The following is a 12,910-nucleotide window of genomic DNA, read 5'->3' on the forward strand; positions in this document are numbered from 1 at the left end:
CACTTTTGGGTATGTATCCAATGAAAGTGAAAACAAGATCTTGAAGAGATATCTGCCCTCCTATGTTCACTGCAGCATATTTTTCACAATAGCCAAGATATGGAAACAACCTAAGTGTAGGTCAACAGATGAATAAAGATGTGGTGTGTGTGTGTGTGTGTGTGTGTGTGTGTGTGTGTGTGTGTGTACAGATGACATTTGTGACAACACAGATGGACCCTGAAAGCATCATGAGGAGTAAAATAAGTCAGACAGAGAAAGGTAAGTACTGTATAGCCTCATTTATATGTGGAATCTAACGTTTATTTATTTTTGAGACAGAGAGAGACAGAGCATGAACGGGGGAGGGTCAGAGAGAGGGAGACACAGAATCCGAAACAGGCTCCAGGCTCTGAGCTGTCAGCACAGAGCCCGATGCGGGGCTTGAACTCATGGACCGCGAGATCATGACCTGAGCTGAAGTCGGCCGCTTAACCGACTGAGCCACCCAGGCGCCCCTATATGTGGAATCTAAAAAAGCTGGACTGATAGAAACAAAGATTAGAAAGGTGGTTACCAGGGCCTGAGGAGGAAAGACGGCACAGTGGAGGAACTGGGGAGATATTGGTCAAAGACAACAGACTTACAGTTATTAAGATAAACAAGTCCTGGGGACCTAATACACAGCATGGTGAATATAGTTAATAACACTGTATATTGTACACCTTAAATTTACACAATGTTATATGTCAACTATATCCCAATAAAGCTGGGGCAGGGGGAAGAGTGTACAAGCACTTGTTATTCTTACAGATTTTAACACTGAAGTTATATCAAAATAAAGTTACCAAGTCACTCCCCTTTGGGGAGCCTCGGGGCAGGGGGGGGGGTATATCTGTTTTACCTTAATTGCAACTGGATGTATGGTTCCTCCAATTTCAAAGCTTCCCTTTTTAAACATCATGACTGAAGTATTGTTGATGCAAGTCCCTGCAGAAGGGAGAAAAGGGTATGGTGACTATTTTTAAAGGCAGTTTTTCTCTTTTCAACAAACTTTTAAAAGGAATTATTTTGACACAAAATAAAATATTCAAATCCTAGCAAAATTGGAGTTTACTCTTATTTCACAAATCAATCCCTGCTTAATTAAGTAACTCAACAGTTCTAAGCAAGTTTAAAAACAAACTTTTGCTTTGTTATTAAATACTCTGGAGATAAAAGTTTTGCACAACAGGTGATAATTTTAATACTTTAAAAAATACTTTAAAAAATTAGGAACACTACCTATCCAAGTTCATTACCCAGAAATAACTTTTAAGATCAAAGAGGCACCATGCCTTCCATCAAATGTCAAAAGAAAGCAAAGGATTATTGGCTCAGAGAAGGCCATCGCATTCCTATAGGACAGCAGAGATCTGGACTAAGAGTGAACTTCTAGAACAATCTGATGCCTCACATACTTTTGGTGCTGGTTGTTATCAACTATAGCTTGGTAGGCAGTTACCCTTCTTACCTTCAGGAAAGATTAATATGGGTAGTTTTTTCTTATCAGCAATGTGTTCTTTTAGTCTGTGAAGAAAAATAAAAGATCAGAATGCTACCTTTATAAAAATAGAGGTGGGAATCCACTTTGGTGTTTACACTCCACTAGCACAAATATAATTGTATAGCAATAAGGAGGGGGGAAAAATAAAACATAAGTAAAGGGAAAAACTCAAGTTGGTCCCTTTCTAAAAAGCATAATGCTATCTGTACTATTTTAATTTCTCTCATTTCAAAGTGAGCAGTTTTCAGTGCCTTCTGCCTACTCTTAAAATAGAACGCTAGGCAGTCATGTGACATGAGCTCTGGAGCCCCCTGTGTCATATAGTTTGTACCCTTCTCCACGTACTTATATTTCCTCATCTGAAAAATGAGAATACTGATCACTGGAACCTGTCAGGCTCATGGCCATTGAGTGTAAAGAAATTCCTTAAATGAGTCAGGCTCAGCTTTCCTGTGATATGTAATAGAGATGCCAGAAAGCTGAGAACATGGAAGTTCTTCCAGGCTTAGGTCCTGTCTCCCCTGCAGCCAGCTTTATATTCCCAACTGCTCACCAGAAACTGGTAAGACTGAGGGGCGCCTGGGTGGCGCAGTCGGTTAAGCCTCCGACTTCAGCCAGGTCACCATCTCGCGGTCCGGGAGTTCGAGCCCCGCGTCAGGCTCTGGGCTGACGGCTCGGAGCCTGGAGCCTGTTTCCGATTCTGTGTCTCCCTCTCTCTCTGCCCCTCCCCCGTTCATGCTCTGTCTCTCTCTGTCCCAAAAATAAATAAACGTTGAAAAAAAAAATTAAAAAAAAAAAAAAAAAAAAGAAACTGGTAAGACTGAGAGAGAGAAATTACAGCTACCCGTGTCCCATGTTAAATAATCTCAAACTGGGGAATGGTTTCACTAACCTTCAACAGATTTCAACAAGTACTTTTCATCTTACTCTTAAAAGCACGCCCTACCTTCAAGTTTCTAGAAGCAATAACCAGACGGCCTTCACTTAAAGGCCTCAGGCAAAAAGCTGTTGTTTCCCAACAAAGGCTTCTGGTAGCTCCTCTCAATCCCAAGCCCCAGAGATTTCTTCTGTTCCATAAAGAGCATTAGCTCTGCCAGTCTCTTGATGGATTTAAATGATAACATTCAGCAAACAATCAGCCATCTATTTACTCAGCAAACAGTTACCAATTATTTAACTTTCGTGGTAGTAAGTTTTAATTCTGAAAATTCAGTGACTGGACTATACCTAAGCCACAGCAATACAAAATGTATGGGACTTCTAATCTCATCCTATAACCCACTATGACTACAGAATTCAAATTTTTAAGAATGTAGCTCAGACAGGTGATTCAGCAAAGAAAAGTCAACCACAAAGAAAACCCCATATATTTTAGGTTTTATCCTTAGTACTGCTCCGCTGTCTTTGCAGGAAGGCCAAGATTTAGCAGATTTTATGCTACCCCAACACCAAGCAATGTCTCTGCTTACCGCTTAGTGACCAGGTGTCGATCTTTCATTTCCGATCGTTCAAACCAGACATGCGGACAAGCCTTCACCATGGCTCTCTGAATAATTCCCATCAATCCACCGTGAACCTGGCCAACCTAGAAGTACCATTAGAAAAAAGAAAAATGTCCTGAGAAACTTAACAGAAACCCATGGGGGAGGGGAAGGGAAAAAAAAAAAAAAAGAGGTTAGAGTGGGAGAGAGCCAAAGCATAAGAGACTCTTAAAAACTGAGAACAAACTGAGGGTTGATGGGGGGTAGGAGGGAGGGGAGGGTGGGTGATGGGTATTGAGGAGGGCACCTTTTGGGATGAGCACTGGGTGTTGTATGGAAACCAATTTGACAATAAATTTCATATATTGAAAAATGAAAAAAAATAAATAAAAATTAAAAAAAAAAAGAAGTTCTCATAATAAGAAAAACATTTACAACTATGTATAGTGATGATGTTAACTACATTGATTTTGGTGATCATTTCAGAATAAACACAAATATTGAGTCTTTATGTTGCATACCTTAAACTAATAAAATGTTCTATGTCAATTACACTGCAATAAAAAATAAAGATCTAAAAAAAAAAAGAAAAATGTAAAGGCACAGATATGCAAAGAAAGCTTTTTTTTTTAAGTACCAGTAAGTTCCTATTCCCCACCAAGAGAAAAGATTGGCCTTCTTCTACTGACTGAAGTTCTTAGTCTAATCAAAAGATATGAATGGCCAGATATAAGCAAAAAGTGTTCGTTAGTAGCACCTTTGAATTTAAACTGTGTTCCAACACTAGTTATAATCTAGCTTTAAAAAGTAAAGGTCTTTCAACTCAGTCAAGATAAGGGAAATGCAAATTAAAACTACACTGAAATACCATTTTTCAATCATCAGACTGACAAGGACTCAAAAACTTAACAATGCACTCAGAGCCAAGACTACAGAAAATGGCAATCGTACATTGCCTGGGATGGGGGAGATTATAACACCCATAGAAGAAAACTTGGCAATATCTATCAAAACTACATACACATTTATCCTTCAACTCAGTAATCCCACTTCTGGGAATTTACTCTGAAGATATACCTCCAACAAGATGAAAGTACACATGCACGAGGCTTTAATTGTAAGATTATTTGTAATTTCAAGATACTGGAAACTACCTAAATATTCAAACTTTAGGAAATCAGGTGAATAAACTATGATACATATATGCAATAGAGTATCATGCAGCTGGGAAAAGAGAAGATTGATCTCTATGACTGATAAGGCATGATGTGATTTCCAGGAGATACTGGTTGGGGTTCTGGTTTTGTCTTCTTCTAATTTAATTTTTTTTTTTTAATTTGAGTATAGTTGACACACAATGGCACCCTAGTTTCAGGTGTACAACATAGTGATTCACCATCTCTATACGTCATGCTTTGCTCATTAGTCAGGCAATATTGTTAAGTGAAAAAAGCAAATTGCAAAAAAAGCAAATATAGTATGCTACCTTTTGTGTAAGACAGAAGGGGAAATATATGTTATATAATTATATATATATATATATATATATATATATATACACACACACACACACACACACATATATACATACATATATATATATACACACACACATATATATGTGTATATATATATATATATAATATACATTTCTACAAAAAGAAAAAAATCCAAAGCAGCGAAGCTGGAAACTTACAAGGGTCAGAGGGAACCGGACTGAACCGACAGCGGGAGGGGAGGAAACAACACAACTCTGAGCATGCCTTTGCTGTTTAACATTTAGAAGCACGCCAACAATAAACAACAACAATGGGACTAGTAAACTGAAAGAAAACTGAAACAAATAAATCCAACTGTATGTCAAATGAATAAAAGAACAACACTGAAAGAAGGAGAAAAAAAATCTAAGAAATGTACAAAGACGAGTATTTGACCACACACCCTCCATCTCGGGGAAAACTACAAAATATCCTGATTTTTTTTTTTTTTACATTTGTTTTTGTAGTAAAACAGGTGAAGCAATTCTGAAACAATTCTAGATGTATTGTAGGATTGAGAAAAGAGGTAAATATGTTGATAATGTTGGGCGCAGGGTATTCACTATGGAAAAAAGAGAGATACAAATATGGATGGGAGGGAAAGCAAGAAAGACCCCTATGAACTGCATGAATTGGTACAGACTCAAATTTCCAATAGTATATTAATATCAGAAATAATATTAATACCAATATATAAAAATATAAATAATTTACATACATTTTTATGTACAGAGACAGCGGGAAAACCAGTGCATGATAAAGCAAATAGGACAAAACAGTACCAATAGGTAAATGTGAATAAAGGGTATATGAATGTTCTGCATACCATTTTATTATTACAATTTCTCTGTACCTTAGAAAATCTTTCTAAATTTTTTTAAAAATTAAGAAGTCTTTGTTTAGGAGGAAAGAGGGCTTTAAAAATCTTCTTCAGATATATAGTTTACTTGTAGCCGAAAGAGGCCAGAAGTGACCTCTGGAGGTCAACGATACAGTTTCCTCCCACTTCTGCCCTTTATTGCCTCTGATCTAAATCTCATTGGCTTTAGGTTTCTATCACTCAACCCAATGGAAAGTTAGCAGGCTCTACGCTTTTCTAAACTTTGGCTAATATTATAACTGCAGTTACAACAATAAAAAAGCCAATAAAATTCTGAGGCCCTCAGTCACAAATGAGTTTTATTCAACTTTTTGTTAAAAGGGACAGAGAACAAATATGGTCCCAGAAACACAAAATCATAATTAAGTAAGTTGGTTAAAATGCCTGAGCCTCTGCTTTCTCATCTATAACAAAATCTCAGCCTTAATCCCACTGCATTACAGGGAAGGTCACATACAATGCATGTGAATATGCTTGTCCACATAAACGCAAGGAACTGTCATACACCCAGAACTGTACTGGGGTCTACCAAGGATTGTTAACATAAGGGTCCTTGCATGGGCTTTCTAAGAAGCCATAAACATCTTGAAATTATGCCCAAAATTGTGCCTGTATGATGCACATGTATGTCATTGTTTTTCTCAAGAAAGGGTACATAACTATTAACTGATTCCTAACCTAAAAAAGGTTAAGAACCACCAATTCCCATAAGTCTTTTCCTAGAAGTAGTTAAAGCTTCCTTGGATTTAGAAAAAGCTCCACAACTTAAAGATTAAATGTGGTTGCATGGGGCACCTGGGTGGCTCAGATGGTTAAGCATCGGGCTTTGGCTCAGGCCATGATGTCTTAGTTCCTTAGTTTGAGTCCTACATGGGGCTCTCTGTGGTAACAGCTGGAGCCTGGAGCCTGCTTCAGATTCTGTCTCCCTCTCTCTCTGCCCCTCCTATGCTCATGCTCTGTCTCTCAATAATAAATAAACATTAAAAAAATTTTTTTTTAAATAAATTTTAAAAAATGCGGTTTGCACAAGAGTTGTATATCTGAACTTATTGACAGAGAAAGGCAATGTGTTATATATATATTTGTCTTTCTCGTCTGATCTTCATTAAAAAGTCTGATTTTTTTGTTTGCTTGTTTAATTGTATATGACTCCCTGAAGGAAGACAGAACTAATTGGCTGGTAAGGGATTTGCACAGCTCTAAGGAGAAAGACTTTAATGTCTTGAAGTGTTATTGAACATTGCAGGGATTTTAGAAGCAAGATGAAGTCAACTTTGTAAATTCCTATCAAGTTCATGTATGTCTATATTTCACTAAGCTAAATTTTTTACCATCTTTTTTTTAAAAAAAGAGATTGATCCATTTATTCATTTTTATTTTTTAAAGACTTTTTTTTTCTTTTTAGTAATCTTTCCACTCAAGGTGGGGCTGGAACTTACAACCCTGAGATCAAGAATCTCACACTCCACTGAGTCTCATACTCCAGCCAAGTGTCCCCAATTTTCTATTACCTTAAATAGAATGGCTATTTTCTTTCTTTTTCTTGCCCCATAGAGTCCTCATTTAATGTGTTATATAATTTATACAGCTATAGTAGTATAACCGAGTCACTTTCTAATATAAAACTTTCTAATTTGTGCCAAAATAAATTAAAAGTTTGAACAATCCACAAATCATGCAATTACTTGAACTATCAATGAGCTGCTCTTACCATAGCATAGCATCCATCTGTTGTCAAGATCAAAACATCTATTGGAGAAGTATGGTTGGCAACACAAATGCCTCCCTTCTGGGGTCTGTACTGTCTGCAATTACAAACAGTGGTAAATACTATACCCTGGAAAAGAGCCATTATTTTGCAGCATGTAGAGATTCATCCTATTTTACTTTAAAAAGTACATTAAAAGTACAGTTTCAAAGTATATGGGCTCATCTTAAAAGGTTATTTCTAGGCAGTATGATGGGAGCGGGGTAAGAGTAGATAGAGAAGAAGGGGCCCATGACTTTCCCTTTATATATATTTACATTGTTGTTTTGTAATGATCGTATTTTCCTTTTATAATGAAAAAGTAATTTAAAAATGTTAGATTGAATTACAAAGACTCCACAACTTTAATATTGTGATATGTAAGTTTCACATCTTTTATAAGTATTTTCATATTATTCCACTCTTTAAATGCATCACTTTTAGTAGTTTCACAATGACCCAAAAAGTAAATTTACTATAGTTTCCTCCCTCTTATCCCCCTAAAGCAGAGGCTGGTAACTTCTCCTACTGAGGGGGCCATAATAAATATTTTAGGTTTTGCAAGCCAGCCAATCCCTGTGAAAACTACCGGATTCTGCTATTTGGGCACAAAGGCAGTTACAGACAATATATAAGTGAATACGTTTCAATAAAACTTTATTTACAGAAAACAGATGGCAGGCCACATTTGGCCTCCAGCCCCATAGTTTGCCGACCTTTATCTTAAAGTTCAACCAGTATTTGATATTAATGAAGCAAAGTAGTTTTTGTTGGCCCTATACAAAGAAGAAAGGCAACCAAATGCATAACAACTTTAGCATGTTCTCTTTAAAATTAGAAGTAATTCGGGGCGCCTGGGTGGCTCAGTCGGTTAAGCGTCCGACTTCAGCTCAGCTCACGATCCCACGGTCCGTGAGTTCGAGCCCCGCGTCGGGCTCTGGGCTGATGGCTCCGAGCCTGGAGCCTGCTTCCCATTCTGTGTCTCCCTCTCTCTCTGCCCCTCCCCCGTTCATGCTCTCTCTGTCTCAAAAATAAATAAACGTTAGAAAATAATAATAAATAAATTAGAAGTAATTCTCTATGTAATAAGTTACGAACTCTCTATGTAATCAAAGCACCTTTTCTGTAGATAGTATCTCTTCTGATCACAGTTCTATCAAAGCATTTTCTTCTACTTTTCACCCCAAAACACACAGCTCAATGAAAAAATCATGTAATTTTAGAATCTTAAGGGGCCTCTCAATGTTGGGAACACATGGTGAAGCCAAATGAGAAAATGTTTCCCTTCTACAAATGAGACAGAAAGACCCAGTCAGAAAAAAAAAAGAGAGAGAGAGAGAGAGAGAGAGAGAGAGAGAGAGAACTTGTAAAACAATGAGATTAAAGGTAAAAAAATAAAACTGAGTTAACAGAAAAGTAATTAAAACAACCAAAATTACTTCAATCAGCTAACAAGTTAGCTACCACTACCCCTACCCTCTACGGTTAGGGGTGAGGGAAGCAAAGTGTGGGTGTTCTGTCTCAAGGCTCAGTTACAGAATTTCAGAAGCAGCAGGACTGAGACTGGAAACCAGGCCTCAAGACTCGAAGGCCAGTCCTCCTTCCTCCACACCACAGGCCTGTCAACTTCATGGCTTTTTATATCGACAGACCCAGTTCACAACCTGACTCTGCCACATGCCAGGCATGTGACCCTAGACAACCAATCCCAGGGCTCCCAGCTCTTCACCTGTAAAACAGGACACCCGTGTCTCTCTCATAGGATGGCCTATGAGAAGCTCGGGCCTGGCTGCACAGCATAAATGCCCAATTTTGGTTTTTTTGTTTTTATGTTTTTTCATTATTTTTGAGAGGTGGGGGAGGAGGGACAAAGAGCCTTAAGTGGGGCTCAAGCTCACAAACCATGAGATCATGACCTGAGCCAAAGTCGGACGCTTAATGGGCTGAGCCACCCAGGCACCCCTGCCCAATTTTTAAGTGTCATCACATGTCTATTACTATGTTCCTTCTGCAAATGGATGGCTTTTTAAAAGGTTTTCGGGCAAAATTGTTATGTCTGTGACACTCTAAGCAGCAAGAATGAACACACTGGAAGGACTTTCATTTCATCTGCTTCCTCCACCCGCTACTGTCAGTCATGGGCTGGACTTCCTGAACAGAAAGGCAGAAGGAAGCAGGCACACACTCACTTGTTATGGTAATGAATGGTACCAGAGAGGGCTCGCACACAGATCCGGCAGCAAGTCAGGTGAACCAGTTCACTCAGCCAGTTTTTGAGGCTGAAAAAAAGAGGAAACATTTTATGGTGCAGTTCTGGGCACTCCTAAGAAACAATAGAATAAAAACTTCAATGTGCTCCTTCACAGCAGCATACTGTGTTCTGAAACACAAGCACAGTTCAATTCTTAAAGTCTCATTGACGCATTAGGACAAAATTCTGATGGAAAATAGCTCCCGCCCTACTAGACTATCATGATAAATGCCTGACCAAGATTAGCTGAAGCTTCTCTGGTCTCAGCCTGATGAGCCTGACCGGATGATAACGCTCTCGTGGTTTCCTTGAGTCCCTCACTCTATTTTCTTTTCTTCATTTCCCCTTTGAAAAACAATTTCTTAGGATTTATATGAAAGTGTGGTGGCAAATCAGATGAAGACTATGAATAGGAAGTAAGCAAAATTTTAATAAGTGTGATGAGGCCATAAATTTGATGCAATACATAGGAATCAAATATTCTTTTTTGAGGATAAGGCCAAGAAAAGGGACGATCCTATTTATGGCTGGGTGGAGGCAAACATTTCACCTGCCATCTGGAAGCTGCCCAACCAGTGTAGTTCCCAATACCAACAAACTGATCCCAATGAAAGCCAAGGTAACCCTGAAAAAGAAAAGAAAAGGTAATGTGAAAGTTAGTTGAATAGCAGCAGTAGAGGGAAATAACCTGAAAATTCATAAATAATTACATTGTAAATAAGTTGTGAAACATGTATGGCAGTGCCATTAAAAAGAATCAGGTAGGGGCGCCTAGGTGGCTCCATCAGTTAAGCGTCTGACTTCGGCTCGTGAGTTCGAGCCCTGCATCAGGCTCTGTGCTGACAGCTCAGAGCCTGGAGCCTGCTTCAAATTCTGTCTCCCTCTCTCTCCGCCCCCCCCCCCCACACACCCCCAACTCATGCTGTCTCTGTCTCTCTCTCTGAAAAATAAACAAACATTAAAAAATTAAAAAAAAAAAAAAAGAATCAGGTAAATCTATAGATTCTGACATGGGAGAATGGTCCTTGGTACTTTTGAGAGAAGAAAAGCAAAATTAATTTCAAAATAATATGTAGAGTATGATAACCATTTTCAAAACGACAGCAAGCATATAACTAGTTGATAGATGCATAGAGAAGGCTTGGAAATTTATTTATAAAGCCATCAAATTCAATCTATGTAATCACCAAAGGGTTAAGTGGGTTAGTGACAAGAATAAATTTAAAGGCTTGCCCCTTTTGCTTTTCAGAATTATTTTAATTTTCAAAAATATATTCATATTAATTAACATCTTATATAACAAAAAGTTTTATGTTGTATAAAGGAGTCACATCAGGTTGAAAGGAGTTATCTAATTCTGTTCAGGATACATTGTGGGCATAGTGTGGGTGTAAAAGAAAATATTTTCCAAAGGTAAGAAAGTAACTTGTTTTTCTGTGTTTTTTCATGATGGAGGGAGGTACAATTCAAATTTTTCTCAAGGGAATTTAAAATTTATAGCAAATCGCAAGAAAAGCTCTTTCATATTAAGAACACCAAATTATATCACCATGTAGAAATCCTTTAATGCAGACCTTTGTCCCTTTGCATGTTTGTGGTAACTCACATCTAATCTCCACAAAGACACTTTCTCAGTTTTGAAAAGTGCTTTTAATATACATTCTAATCACTTCAGAAAGAAAATAGTCACCTTTAGAAATGTAAGTAGAATTAACCCAAAAAGAAAAAATTGAGATTTAAAATCTTTCCAAATAAGGGGGACTTCCTTATAAACACCTTCTTAAGGTATGAAACCTTGTTGAAGTCTTATTTTAAGACCTTTTGACAGAACAATTTGAAGTTCAGATTCCATTTTCTTTCGATGCCACATTTTCATGCCAGCACTGATGCAATAACTAAATCACTGCTTAATCTCATTCACCAATTATGCAAAAGTTTTAAAAGAACGTTTTGCTATCCTGCCGTAATGGCAATCATTTGTTCCTACACATTAAGTCAGAAGGGCCTTACATTTTAACATGTTTCATAATTGGGTTCAAAACTATTGAAAGCTTTTATTTGCTTGATGAACGGGCCAAAAAATTCTGTTTTCCAATTTAAGAGAGCCAACATGAGAGTTCTCATAGATGACACTACTTTTCAGCCACAACCTGTTTTTTATAAGAGTTCTACTGAGATACAATTTACATATCATACAATTTACCCCTTTAAAGGCTTCAATGGTTTGGGGCATATTCACAGAGTTGTGCAACCATCAACATAATCAATTTTAGCACAATCTGCTTTTTGAGTGTTCACTTTGTAGCAACAGCTCATCTTATAAAGCATTTACAGAGCAATTCTTTCACACTGAAGAGTATGTACTAAGTAGGAGTCTCAAATCTGCCATTTCTTCTTGTTCTTGGGTGCTTACATTACTGGATTATCCTACACCTGCTTTCTTCGCAAGAATCTTTTATGTTATTTCTTTAGTTTGTGAGTGTTACTTAAATGTAACTAGATAACAGAATCATAATACCATTTGCTGGCAGCCACAGCAGCTAAAAGCTAACCAACAAATGAGGGCATCTCAAATACTCTGTGTGGCAAAATCCTCACTTTTTTTATCACGTTGCCTTAGATACAGTGAATGACTCATGGGACAAGTGGAGATATAAGAGCTAATCTATCTACTCTACTTTATTGAAGTTTCATTCCTTTTTAAGAATAAGAACAGAATAGGGGCGCCTGGGTGGCTCAATCAGTTAAATGTCCAACTTCGGCTCAGGTCATGATCTTGCAGTCGGTGAGTTCGAGCCCCACATCGGGCTCTGTGCTGACAGCTCAGAACCTGGAGCCTGCTTTGGATTCTGTGTCCCCCTCCCTATCTCTCTGCCCATCCCCTGCTCGTGCTCTGTCTCACTCTGTCTCTCAAAAATAAATGTGTTAAAAAATTTAAAAGAAAAAGAATAAAAAACAGAATAAATGGAAATTCTAGAGACTAGAAATCTCTAATAAATAAAAGTTCATGCATGTATACCAGTGGATAGTCTTGTGCATGCTCAGAGTACATGAACCCCAGTTTGGGAACACCGGTTTAAGGTTGAAGGAAAAGTAGATGTGAAACCCTGAATGTCACTTTGTTATCACAGCTGAAATGATTCCCAAAAGACAAACCATGCCCCAGCTGGCAACATGGGCACGTGCACACACACACGCACACACACACACAATGTACCTTTGTACTCTTTGTACTCTTTGTACTCTTGTAATAGACCTAAATGAGGCAAATATAGGCCACCCAAGGGATGGTAAAAAGGTTTCAACTCGTGCCCATTTAAGGTGGCTGATAGCAACTATCTGGAAAACTCTATTGAGAGGATGCCAAGGCTGTGTCGAGGGAAAGCAAACAAGACGATCAATAGCAATATTGTGACTGGTACACGTGCCTACTACCTCCCATCACCATGCTGAATACACCTTGGCCACTTGTGCTTCTTCCCACTGTG

The 12,910-nt window shown here is 38.0% G+C and overlaps 1 protein-coding gene across 2 annotated transcripts in view; it reads right to left on the minus strand.

Moving 5' to 3' along the window:
- Window positions 1–12,910, minus strand: part of GPAT3 (glycerol-3-phosphate acyltransferase 3) — a 63,856-nt gene that overhangs the window by 7,594 nt on the left and 43,352 nt on the right. The window contains exons 5-10 of one of the 2 annotated variants that reach the window (XM_047856998.1): window positions 9,973–10,047; window positions 9,361–9,450; window positions 7,136–7,229; window positions 2,995–3,110; window positions 1,493–1,548; window positions 884–969 (exon numbers count right to left, since the gene is read on the minus strand). In XM_047856998.1, the coding sequence (XP_047712954.1) occupies window positions 884–969; window positions 1,493–1,548; window positions 2,995–3,110; window positions 7,136–7,229; window positions 9,361–9,450; window positions 9,973–10,047 (517 nt within the window). The remainder of the gene's footprint in view (window positions 1–883; window positions 970–1,492; window positions 1,549–2,994; window positions 3,111–7,135; window positions 7,230–9,360; window positions 9,451–9,972; window positions 10,048–12,910) is intronic. The other variant, XM_047856999.1, reaches the window with a different exon arrangement.

The sequence above is a fragment of the Prionailurus viverrinus genome, chromosome B1 (genome assembly GCF_022837055.1).
Source record: "Prionailurus viverrinus isolate Anna chromosome B1, UM_Priviv_1.0, whole genome shotgun sequence".
Classification (NCBI taxonomy): domain Eukaryota; kingdom Metazoa; phylum Chordata; class Mammalia; order Carnivora; family Felidae; genus Prionailurus; species Prionailurus viverrinus.